Here is a 12827-nt window from a genome sequence, read left to right on the forward strand (position 1 = left end):
AGGTGAGTAGGGGCTGCACCACAGGTGTCCCCGGCCAGGCACATGCACCCCCTTGGACCTGCAGAGTGCAAAGGGCCCGGAGGGGTCAAAGCCTCTGCACCGTTCAACCAGAAGTGATGCTGTCCAGCAACATCAGCGTCACTTATATTAGCCAATCCCTATTCCCAGCCCTTTATCGGGTAAGGAGAGAGGATCTTGTTCCAAGTTTGAGTTCTCTCTGCAACAAGCACAGCTCCTTCCCAAACCAGAGCATCAGCCTATGAGAACGGGCTCTCCATTGGCACCCTACTGTCAAGGCTGGAAGGACCTCACTGTTCCTCTCTGTTAAGATGCAACAGCAGATAATCTAAGGATGCCCCGATCCACCCCACGACGAGGTAAACCTTACCTGCAGCCCCCGTTTAAATCGGTCCTCGGTTAGGAATTCAGAGAGCATACGCAGCACTGATGCCCCCTGCAGATGAGAAGAGGGATAGCAGCAGGATCCCAGACCACCCGCCCCTCACTGCACACTGTCGTGCCGGGAAAGGCAGGGCAGCAACCCTCCCGTGACCCAGTGCCCAGGTGGGAGGCTACCAGACCTGGCTCAATTCTGCAGAACCAGAGGTGAGGCACTCCCAGGTACGTTCTTTGCAGATGGGTGGGGGGGCAGGTTTCTTTGTTTCTGCAAAAAGGGGGGGGGCAGGCACTTCCTCCCCACTCCGCCTCACCTTGCTGTAGGCAATGGAATCAAACACCTCACTGATCTGGGCTGGAGACTGGATCTCCTCTTCGCGAAAGGAGAGCGGGTGCGAGGAAGCCAGCGCGTCAATGGCCATCACGCGGTACATGTCGTTTGTCACCATCAGGTCTTTCTGCAAAGACACGGTGCTTCCTTTGTCCAAATCTGTCTCTCTAATGTGCACCCTGCCCTTCCCCAAGGAGCTCAGGGTTAGGTGCACAAGGCTTTTCCAGTTTGGCCCTCCACGGGCTTAGGCCAAGAGCAAAGACTGGCCCAACTTCTCCAGGGTCTCCATGGTTGAACAGGAGTTCGATCCATGGTCTCCACAAACCAAACCCACCTTCCACTGCTTCTGGCCACAGCTGCAGTGTACCTAAAAAGGATGTTCACCGTGCTCTGGAAACTCTGCCCATGCCTCAGGGAAGCCTTTTCCTGTGGCAACCACAACACTGGTCCAAGATGAGAAGGAATGACACCATTGTCCTGGAGCAGGGGTCCCCAACCTTTTTAACCCTGTAGGCACCTTTAGAACTCTGACACTGGATGGTGGGGGCAATGACAAAATAGCTGCCCCACGCAGCAGAGCCAGCCACAAAATCTCAGGGAATGTGGTGATGCATAACTATAATAGTATAATAGTAACTCTTCAACATTATGTTTTACGTCAATAAATGTGGTAAAAGACGATCATAGATGTATGATTTAGGTGTTGGTGGATTTATTAAGTGAAATAAATTTATTTAAAAAAAATTCAGACAGAATGCCTTTTAGAATGAACATATTGTTTAAAAATATTTTCTAGCATGCACAAAGTTTATCTTTGGTCCTACCATGAAGATCATTGGGCTGTGGTGGCAGCTGCTGCTGAAGCCACTTCTTAAAAATCTGCACAGCCGATCAGCTCTCCAATGGCCAATCAAAAGCCTTGCCGGGTAACAGCCTCACCAGTCCCGCTTGGCACCAGGGAAGGTGTCTTTGGGTGCCATGCCATCCACAGGCACCACTTTGGGGAACCCTGCCTTGGAGGAAAGAGTCCTTTCTCCCCACGGCCACACTACATAGGACTTTAAATCAGTTTAATCCTCGGGAACTGTGATAATGATCGTTCCAGGGCTTTTTTTCAGCTGGAACACGGTGGAACGGCTTTCCGGCACCTCTTGAAAATGGCACAGAGGGCAATCTAAACTCCCCTCTGTCTGGAGATCAGGGGGCGGGGCCACCAGCCATGTGACCATTTTCGCTGAGGGCAATTTAAACTTTAAAAAAACTCCCCCCTTGTTCCAGCTGACCCAAAGTGACGTCATTGTGTGGTCCTGAATTCCACCACTGAGTTCCACCACCTCTTTTCCCAGAAAAAAAGCCCTGGATAGTTCTATCAGAAGATGAGGTCTCTCTAGGAAATACCTTTCTGGCACCATTAGAGTACTAATTTCCAGGGTTCCTGAGGGAGGCGGTGCGAAGCTGTAGCAGTTGCACCTGCTTCCATTGTAGAGCGAATGCGCTGTAAGTGCTGCATTGGCTCCTGCTGCCATGCTATGCAGTGCTGGCTTCCAAAATAAGGCATGGCGTGCAGGCCCTCACCCTCCGCAGTTCACAGACAGCACTCACAATATTCCACTTGGGCTCCGCAGCATTGGCACCCAGGTACTCCACGTAGGAGGCAAAGCCTTCATTCAGCCACAGGTCATTCCACCAACGGAGGGTCACGAGGTTCCCGAACCACTGGGGAGAGACAAGAGGTTAGTTGGCCCCAGCCCCAGCCCCCATTGGAGTACAACTGTTGGCAAATGCAGGACTACCACCCTGAATGCCCAGCTAACGACTGGAATCATCTTGCCTTGAATGGGAGGGGCTGCTCAGAAAATGGCCAGAGGGAAGAGTCATGGCATAGACATGTTTTGCATGCTGCAGTTCCCAGGGCCAGATTGAGGGGGGCGGGGGGGCACTCTGCCTCCGGAGCCGCCAAAGAGGGGGTGCTGGGCACAGCTGCCAGCCGCCGGGACCACGCCGGTGGCAGCATGGGCGGCTGAGCAACCGCCCGTGCCATTCGCCTGCCCAGGAGGACAGGGAGCGCGCGACAAGCTGGCCGCCCCCTCAGCCGGGCAGGTGAATAACACGGAGAGCTGGGAGGCCGCCTGTGCCAGGGCCAGATTGAGGGGGGGTCAGGGGGGTAGTCTGCCCCTGGCACCGCCAGGGAGTGGGCACCGGGAGCAGCTGCCAGCTGCCGGGAGCACGCAGGCAGCAGCGCGGGCAGCCTCCCAGCCCCTCGCACTGCCTTTTGCCTGGCCCGCAGGACAGGGGGCGGCCAGCTTGCCGCATGCCCCCTGTCTTGCGGGGCAGGCAAAAGGCAGCACGGGGGGTTGCGAGGCTGCCCGTGCCATTCGCCTGCCCTGCAGGACAGGGGGTGGGCGGCCGCCCCCTGTCCTGCGGGGAGGCAAATGGCACGAGCGGCTTCCCAGCCCCGCACGCTGCTTCTGCTGGAACACCGCGCAGGCGGCACACTCCGCCCTGCATGATGATGTCACAGAAGTGACATCATCACACAGCACCGGCACGCATGAGGGGTCGGACTAGGGTTGCCCTGGGCGCCAGCAACCCTAGTTCTGGCCCTGGCCTGTGCCACTCGCCTGTCCTGCTGAGAAGGTGGCCGGCTTGCCACGCACTCCCTGTCCTGCGGGGCAGGCAAATGGCGCGGGCAGCCTCCCAGCTCTCCGTGCCATTCACCTGCCCGGCTGTGCACTCCCTGTCCTGCGGGGCAAGCAAGTGGCACGGAGAGTTGGGAGGCTGCCCGCGCCATTTGCCTGCCCCACAGGACAGGGAGCGCATGGCGAGCCAGCCGTCCCCTCAGCTGGGTAGGCGGGTGGCGTGGGAGGCCTCTCAGCTGCCGGCGCTGCCGCCGCTTCACTGACAGCACGCTGCCCTGCTTGATGATGTCATGAAGTGACATTATCATGCAGCACTGGGAGAATGCAGAGGGCAGCCGGAATTGGGTTGTCCCTGGTTCCAGGAACCCAAGATCCGGCCCTGGCAGGTCCCAAGTTCAGGTCCCGGCATCTCCAGTTAGAAGGATCAGGCGGTACGTGACGGAAAGCCCTTGTCCTGAGATCCTGGATAGCAGCTAATCAGATAGTGGACAATTTGATAGTCCGACTCCGGCTGCAGCAACTTTGTGTATGAGTGTGTGAAGATTCAGGTCAAAGCATTTAAGATGCAGACCCTCTATGTTACATAAGATAAACAAATATCCAGAGCAGTTAGCTGTGTCAGTCTGTAGCAGCAAAATAGAAAAGAGTCCAGTAAAGCTTATGCTACCGTAAAGTTGGTTAGTCTTAAAGGTGCTACTGGACTCTTTTCTAAGATAAACAAAGGTCGTAGTCCATTGTGTTGGAAGGGATGTGGCCAAGTTGGCACATTCCAACACTGCTGGTGGGATTGTCCCATCATCCAGGGTTTCTGGCAAGATGTCTTAGCTAGGATTGGTAGAATAGCAGGCCAGGTTATCCATCCTTCCGGAATTTTGCTTTGTTAAATTGGTGACCCGACTTCTCCCCAAGTAAGGGTAAGAACGTTATGATCTTTATCTGATTAGTGGCGGCAAGGTTAGCCATAGCTTCTACTTGGAAAGCCAAGGAAGCCCCAACTCTAGAGCTATGGTGTGATAACCTATGGACACAATTTGTGATAGGAAAGATCACTGATGGTCTGAAACCTCACTCCTGTGATGATATGAACAGCAGTTTTGTAAGTACCTGGCTACCGATATTGCAATATTTTTCTGAGAATGAGATTATTCCATCTAATGTACAGCCTCAGGACTGGATTTTTATCTGAAGGTATGGACGGTACTTATTTCTCTGATGGGGATATGAACCGGTTCAACGTCCCTAACAGTCGGAGCAGGGTATTTGCCTCCCTTTTATTAGATTGGCGTTGTCAATCTTTTCCTTTGCTGTTTTTCCTTTGATATTATGTTTTGTATGCTATATGTTTTTTAAATAAAATGTTTTTTTTAAAAAAGAGTCAGGTCAAAAGAGGACACACCAAATCCTTTGATTAAGTTCAGTGAGGATTCTCAGCTGAGGCATGAAGGCGTACCTGATGGGCAAGTTCATGAGCTATGACAGTCACCACTCGCTCCTTGTTGCCGATGGAGGAGTACTGTGGGTCGAAGAGCAGGGCGCTCTCACGATACGTCACCAGCCCCCAGTTCTCCATGGCTCCTGCGTTGAAATCTGGCAGAGCGACCTGGTCTGGAGGAGAGAATGTCCCATTGGCAGGATTGGAACCAGCTGCTCTGAGCTGCCTGGGGAGACTTGAGCACATTGTCACATGCGGCAACCAGTGGAAGAGGGCCAGTGCGAACTCGAGCACATGCTGCAGTCCATGTGGGACTTTTGCACACATGGCCACAGATATGATTCAAAGAATCAGTTGCGTCAATGCCAACGTGGGGACACAAAAAAGCAGGGGCCCAGCCATTGAGTCTGAACCACACAAGATATCGCCCGCCTCACGATTTTTTCTCCTGTCTGATGGCATGAATAAACAACAACATTCGATTTATATACTGCCCAGAAAACTTAATGCCCACTCAGAGTGGTTCACAAAGTGTGTATTATTATCCTCATGGCAATCACCCTGTGAGGTGGGTGAGGCTGAGAGAGCTCCGAGAGAGCTGTGACTGACCCAAGGTCACCCAGTAACAACAACAACAACATTTGATTTATATACTGCCCTTCAGGATAACTTAATGCCCACTCAGAGCAGTTTACAAAGTGTGTTATTATTATTGCCACAACAACAATCACCCTGTGAGGTGTGTGAGGCTGAGAGAGCTCCGAAAGAGCTGTGACTGACCCAAGGTCACCCAGCTGGCTTCAAGTGGAGGAGTGGGGAATCAAACCTGGCTCTCCGCTCTTAACCACTACAAACTGGCTCTCTAAAAGGAAACACCACAGAAGGGAGTCCATTCCACACTCCCACCAAAGTCCTACTTGGGGAAGGGGGGCGTGTCTCCTGCCTCCTCACCTACCTGACTTGCTCAAGGGATAGGCTGTGTTGTAGTGCTGCTCAAAGAAGCTGAGGATGGGCCCCGTGACATTGAATGCATAGTCCCCCTGGCCCTCCATGATGGCTTTAGGCCGGGCCCAAATCCGGATCTGAAAGAGAGGAAGGACATCTCAGTGGCGAATAGGCCGTGCTTCGGGTGCCAAGCTTAGGCTCCCTGCTGAGGTATGCTCCAGGTTCCCCCTTCCTGGGGCCTAGCGGAGTTTCCCAGCCCGCTCCCTCTCCTACCAGAGTGCCATTCTGGTCGGTCGTCGTCACAGCTTCAAACTGGCTAACGATAAAGGCAAGCAAGTAGGTGGACATCTTGAGGGTGGGCTCAAACTCCGTCCTGGTCCATATTTCATTATTGAGGGTCACATTTGCAGCTCCTGGAGGGAGACAGAGAGACAAGCGCCTCAGTCTTCAGCCCTCCCTTTGCCACCTTGCCTCAGAAGAGCTTCATACCTTGGCAGCTGGAGGACAAACTTTCAACCCACCAGCGGCTCACAGAGCCTCAAATGGCAACCGAAAGGCAGAGCTGGAGGAGTCTTGTCTCACCCAAGGCTCTGCCCTCATCTGTAGCAGTCCAGGCTCGAGAATCTCTGCTAAGCAAAAAGCACCACTGAAGCACCACGCCGCCAGCCTCTGAGAGCTGAGGAGTCTGCGGCCCCTCCAGGACCCCACCCGCTTGAAAACTGTGGAAAGTTCTTTCAAAGGACTAGCCTGCTCTCCTGAGCCTGTTCCCTGCCTCAAGTTCAGATATCATCTTCCTGAAAGCATCCCTGATTTTACTGCCTGCTGCCCACAGTCTCCCCTTCCTTCTATGCTGGGCTTTTTTTCTGGGAAAAGAGGTGGTGGAACTCAGTGGGTTGCCCTCGAAGAAAATGGTCACATGGCTGGTGGCCCCGCCCCCTGATCTCCAGACAGAGGGGAGCTGAGATTGCCCTCTGCGCTGCTTAGCGGTGCAGAGGGCATTCTCAACTCCCCTCTGTCTGGAGATCAGGGGGCGGGGCCACCAGCCATGTGACCATTTTCAAGAGGTTCCGAAACTCTGTTCCCCCGCGTCCCCCCCAAAAAAGCCCTGCTTCTATGTAGCTTTCTTGTTGATGTTGCAAATGGAAAGGCATCTGCAGTGGCAATGGAGGGTCTTCATGGAAGCTCTCCATCAACGTTACTTGCCTCAGCTCCTTCCTGGGCAACTGCTATTTATTTCTCTTTTTAATAAATAAAGAACCTTTTGCTCACTACAGCACGATAACCCACTGACACAGTCTACTCATTCTCAGCTTTTTAAAAAGCTTTTCCTTTTCATTGCAGAGTTACAAGGGGAAATGTCCAGCCTTCAATGAATTAATTTAATTAATTAAATTTCTAACCCGCCCTCCCCACGAATGGGCTCAGGTCAGCTAACAACATTATTAAATGACAGCAATAAATACAATATAAATACAAGTATAAAACTCAGTTTAAAAACTATAAAAACATATCCAAAAGAGACAAAGATGTTAAGACTCCTCTTCAGCAATCAAGAGGGGGTAGGGCAGGCAGGTCATAGATGTTTCAGACAACAACAGACCAAGGCCACAGCAGAGAGGCAGACCAGGTATCCCACCCAGACCTCAAGCACTGCCACTTTCCCCTTATAACTCTGCAACAAAAAGGGCCACAGCCTTTAAAAACAACCAAGTAGTTTATGTTAACAGATGGTTGTAAGATGATGCTGTAGCAATCTAGCAATCCCTCCTTCATGTGTCGGGGAGAGAAATGGCAGATGATGCAAGGAAAACAGAGCTGGTATGGGCAGGGCCTGCAAAATATGCACCTTCCTATCCACTCAAGAGCCCAAAGTCCATTGATTGTGATCTTTTTATTTAAAAAAGAGTACCAGACCAGGTCCTCTGGGGGAAGTCGCTACAAAGCAATGGTAGGCAGGAGGACGAGGGCATGTGGATGCTGCAGTAAGCAAGTGCAGCGTAGCCAAACGCCGTGTGGAAACACCCACACCCAACAAGCCCAGAGCCAGGGCGAGGAAACTACGGCCAGCTTCACATTGCAGCAAAAAAGATAGATCAAGATGGGTAGCCGTGTTTGTCTGTCTGTAGCAGTAGAAAAGAGCAAGAGTCCAGTAGCACCTGTAAGACTAACAAAATTGGTGGTAAGGTAGGAGCTTTCGTGAGCCACAGCTCACTTCTTCAGATACTGAAGAAGTGGGCTGTGTCTCACGAAAGTTCCTACCCTACCACCAATTTTGTTAGTCATATAGGTGCTACTGGACTCTTGGTATCTGAAGAAGAGAGCTGTGACTCACGAAAGTTCCTACCCTACCACCAGTTTTGTTAGTCATATAGGTGCTACTGGACTCTTGGTATCTGAAGAAGAGAGCTGTGACTCACGAAAGTTCCTACCCTACCACCAGTTTTGTTAGTCTTACAGGTGCTACTGGACTCTTGGTATCTGAAGAAGAGAGCTGTGACTCACGAAAGTTCCTACCCTACCACCAATTTTGTTAGTCTTACAAGTGCTACTGGACTCTTGGTATCTGAAGAAGAGAGCTGTGACTCACGAAAGTTCCTACCCTACCACCAGTTTTGTTAGTCATATAGGTGCTACTGGACTCTTGGTATCTGAAGAAGAGAGCTGTGACTCACGAAAGTTCCTACCCTACCACCAGTTTTGTTAGTCTTACAGGTGCTACTGGACTCTTGGTATCTGAAGAAGAGAGCTGTGACTCACGAAAGTTCCTACCCTACCACCAGTTTTGTTAGTCTTACAGGTGCTACTGGACTCTTGGTATCTGAAGAAGAGAGCTGTGACTCACGAAAGTTCCTACCCTACCACCAATTTTGTTAGTCTTACAGGTGCTACTGGACTCTTGGTATCTGAAGAAGAGAGCTGTGACTCACGAAAGTTCCTACCCTACCACCAATTTTGTTAGTCATATAGGTGCTACTGGACTCTTGGTATCTGAAGAAGAGAGCTGTGACTCACGAAAGTTCCTACCCTACCACCAGTTTTGTTAGTCATATAGGTGCTACTGGACTCTTGGTATCTGAAGAAGAGAGCTGTGACTCACGAAAGTTCCTACCCTACCACCAGTTTTGTTAGTCTTACAGGTGCTACTGGACTCTTGGTATCTGAAGAAGAGAGCTGTGACTCACGAAAGTTCCTACCCTACCACCAATTTTGTTAGTCTTACAGGTGCTACTGGACTCTTGGTATCTGAAGAAGAGAGCTGTGACTCACGAAAGTTCCTACCCTACCACCAATTTTGTTAGTCATATAGGTGCTACTGGACTCTTGGTATCTGAAGAAGAGAGCTGTGACTCACGAAAGTTCCTACCCTACCACCAGTTTTGTTAGTCATATAGGTGCTACTGGACTCTTGGTATCTGAAGAAGAGAGCTGTGACTCACGAAAGTTCCTACCCTACCACCAGTTTTGTTAGTCTTACAGGTGCTACTGGACTCTTGGTATCTGAAGAAGAGAGCTGTGACTCACGAAAGTTCCTACCCTACCACCAATTTTGTTAGTCTTACAGGTGCTACTGGACTCTTGCTATGTGAAGAAGAGAGCTGTGACTCACGAAAGTTCCTACCCTACCACCAATTTTGTTAGTCTTACAGGTGCTACTGGACTCTTGGTATCTGAAGAAGAGAGCTGTGACTCACGAAAGTTCCTACCCTACCACCAATTTTGTTAGTCTTACAGGTGCTACTGGACTCTTGGTATCTGAAGAAGAGAGCTGTGACTCACGAAAGTTCCTACCCTACCACCAATTTTGTTAGTCTTACAGGTGCTACTGGACTCTTGGTATCTGAAGAAGAGAGCTGTGACTCACGAAAGTTCCTACCCTACCACCAATTTTGTTAGTCATATAGGTGCTACTGGACTCTTGCTATGTGAAGAAGAGAGCTGTGACTCACGAAAGTTCCTACCCTACCACCAATTTTGTTAGCCTTACAGGTGCTACTGGACTCTTGGTATCTGAAGAAGAGAGCTGTGACTCACGAAAGTTCCTACCCTACCACCAGTTTTGTTAGTCTTACAGGTGCTACTGGACTCTTGCTATGTGAAGAAGAGAGCTGTGACTCACGAAAGTTCCTACCCTACCACCAGTTTTGTTAGTCTTACAGGTGCTACTGGACTCTTGCTATGTGAAGAAGAGAGCTGTGACTCACGAAAGTTCCTACCCTACCACCAGTTTTGTTAGTCTTACAGGTGCTACTGGACTCTTGCTATGTGAAGAAGAGAGCTGTGACTCACGAAAGTTCCTACCCTACCACCAGTTTTGTTAGTCTTACAGGTGCTACTGGACTCTTGCTATGTGAAGAAGAGAGCTGTGACTCACGAAAGTTCCTACCCTACCACCAGTTTTGTTAGTCTTACAGGTGCTACTGGACTCTTGCTATGTGAAGAAGAGAGCTGTGACTCACGAAAGTTCCTACCCTACCACCAGTTTTGTTAGTCTTACAGGTGCTACTGGACTCTTGCTATGTGAAGAAGAGAGCTGTGACTCACGAAAGTTCCTACCCTACCACCAGTTTTGTTAGTCTTACAGGTGCTACTGGACTCTTGCTATGTGAAGAAGAGAGCTGTGACTCACGAAAGTTCCTACCCTACCACCAGTTTTGTTAGTCTTACAGGTGCTACTGGACTCTTGCTATGTGAAGAAGAGAGCTGTGACTCACGAAAGTTCCTACCCTACCACCAGTTTTGTTAGTCTTACAGGTGCTACTGGACTCTTGCTATGTGAAGAAGAGAGCTGTGACTCACGAAAGTTCCTACCCTACCACCAGTTTTGTTAGTCTTACAGGTGCTACTGGACTCTTGCTATGTGAAGAAGAGAGCTGTGTCTCACGAAAGTTCCTACCCTACCACCAATTTTGTTAGCCTTACAGGTGCTACTGGACTCTTGCTATGTGAAGAAGAGAGCTGTGACTCACGAAAGTTCCTACCCTACCACCAGTTTTGTTAGTCTTACAGGTGCTACTGGACTCTTGCTATGTGAAGAAGAGAGCTGTGACTCACGAAAGTTCCTACCCTACCACCAGTTTTGTTAGTCTTACAGGTGCTACTGGACTCTTGCTATGTGAAGAAGAGAGCTGTGACTCACGAAAGTTCCTACCCTACCACCAGTTTTGTTAGTCTTACAGGTGCTACTGGACTCTTGCTATGTGAAGAAGAGAGCTGTGACTCACGAAAGTTCCTACCCTACCACCAGTTTTGTTAGTCTTACAGGTGCTACTGGACTCTTGCTATGTGAAGAAGAGAGCTGTGACTCACGAAAGTTCCTACCCTACCACCAGTTTTGTTAGTCTTACAGGTGCTACTGGACTCTTGCTATGTGAAGAAGAGAGCTGTGACTCACGAAAGTTCCTACCCTACCACCAGTTTTGTTAGTCTTACAGGTGCTACTGGACTCTTGCTATGTGAAGAAGAGAGCTGTGACTCACGAAAGTTCCTACCCTACCACCAGTTTTGTTAGTCTTACAGGTGCTACTGGACTCTTGCTATGTGAAGAAGAGAGCTGTGTCTCACGAAAGTTCCTACCCTACCACCAATTTTGTTAGTCTTACAGGTGCTACTGGACTCTTGCTATGTGAAGAAGAGAGCTGTGACTCACGAAAGTTCCTACCCTACCACCAATTTTGTTAGTCTTACAGGTGCTACTGGACTCTTGGTATCTGAAGAAGAGAGCTGTGACTCACGAAAGTTCCTACCCTACCACCAGTTTTGTTAGTCTTACAGGTGCTACTGGACTCTTGGTATCTGAAGAAGAGAGCTGTGACTCACGAAAGTTCCTACCCTACCACCAGTTTTGTTAGTCTTACAGGTGCTACTGGACTCTTGGTATCTGAAGAAGAGAGCTGTGACTCACGAAAGTTCCTACCCTACCACCAGTTTTGTTAGTCTTACAGGTGCTACTGGACTCTTGGTATCTGAAGAAGAGAGCTGTGACTCACGAAAGTTCCTACCCTACCACCAGTTTTGTTAGTCTTACAGGTGCTACTGGACTCTTGCTATGTGAAGAAGAGAGCTGTGACTCACGAAAGTTCCTACCCTACCACCAGTTTTGTTAGTCTTACAGGTGCTACTGGACTCTTGCTATGTGAAGAAGAGAGCTGTGACTCACGAAAGTTCCTACCCTACCACCAGTTTTGTTAGTCTTACAGGTGCTACTGGACTCTTGCTATGTGAAGAAGAGAGCTGTGACTCACGAAAGTTCCTACCCTACCACCAGTTTTGTTAGTCTTACAGGTGCTACTGGACTCTTGCTATGTGAAGAAGAGAGCTGTGACTCACGAAAGTTCCTACCCTACCACCAGTTTTGTTAGTCTTACAGGTGCTACTGGACTCTTGCTATGTGAAGAAGAGAGCTGTGTCTCACGAAAGTTCCTACCCTACCACCAATTTTGTTAGCCTTACAGGTGCTACTGGACTCTTGCTATGTGAAGAAGAGAGCTGTGACTCACGAAAGTTCCTACCCTACCACCAGTTTTGTTAGTCTTACAGGTGCTACTGGACTCTTGCTATGTGAAGAAGAGAGCTGTGACTCACGAAAGTTCCTACCCTACCACCAGTTTTGTTAGTCTTACAGGTGCTACTGGACTCTTGCTATGTGAAGAAGAGAGCTGTGACTCACGAAAGTTCCTACCCTACCACCAGTTTTGTTAGTCTTACAGGTGCTACTGGACTCTTGCTATGTGAAGAAGAGAGCTGTGACTCACGAAAGTTCCTACCCTACCACCAGTTTTGTTAGTCTTACAGGTGCTACTGGACTCTTGCTATGTGAAGAAGAGAGCTGTGACTCACGAAAGTTCCTACCCTACCACCAGTTTTGTTAGTCTTACAGGTGCTACTGGACTCTTGCTATGTGAAGAAGAGAGCTGTGACTCACGAAAGTTCCTACCCTACCACCAGTTTTGTTAGTCTTACAGGTGCTACTGGACTCTTGCTATGTGAAGAAGAGAGCTGTGACTCACGAAAGTTCCTACCCTACCACCAGTTTTGTTAGTCTTACAGGTGCTACTGGACTCTTGCTATGTGAAGAAGAGAGCTG

General features: G+C 49.8%; 1 protein-coding gene across 1 annotated transcript in view; it reads right to left on the reverse strand.

Annotated features, from left to right (window-relative positions):
* ANPEP (alanyl aminopeptidase, membrane) overlaps positions 1-12827 on the reverse strand; it is a 32502-nt gene that overhangs the window by 11640 nt on the left and 8035 nt on the right. Inside the window, exons 4-9 of the mRNA XM_055002198.1 lie at positions 6017-6156; positions 5754-5880; positions 4817-4971; positions 2330-2443; positions 711-854; positions 389-454 (exon numbers count right to left, since the gene is read on the reverse strand). Coding sequence (XP_054858173.1) covers positions 389-454; positions 711-854; positions 2330-2443; positions 4817-4971; positions 5754-5880; positions 6017-6156 — 746 coding nt within the window. The remainder of the gene's footprint in view (positions 1-388; positions 455-710; positions 855-2329; positions 2444-4816; positions 4972-5753; positions 5881-6016; positions 6157-12827) is intronic.

The sequence above is a fragment of the Eublepharis macularius genome, chromosome 18, assembly GCF_028583425.1.
Source record: "Eublepharis macularius isolate TG4126 chromosome 18, MPM_Emac_v1.0, whole genome shotgun sequence".
Classification (NCBI taxonomy): Eukaryota; Metazoa; Chordata; class Lepidosauria; order Squamata; family Eublepharidae; genus Eublepharis; species Eublepharis macularius.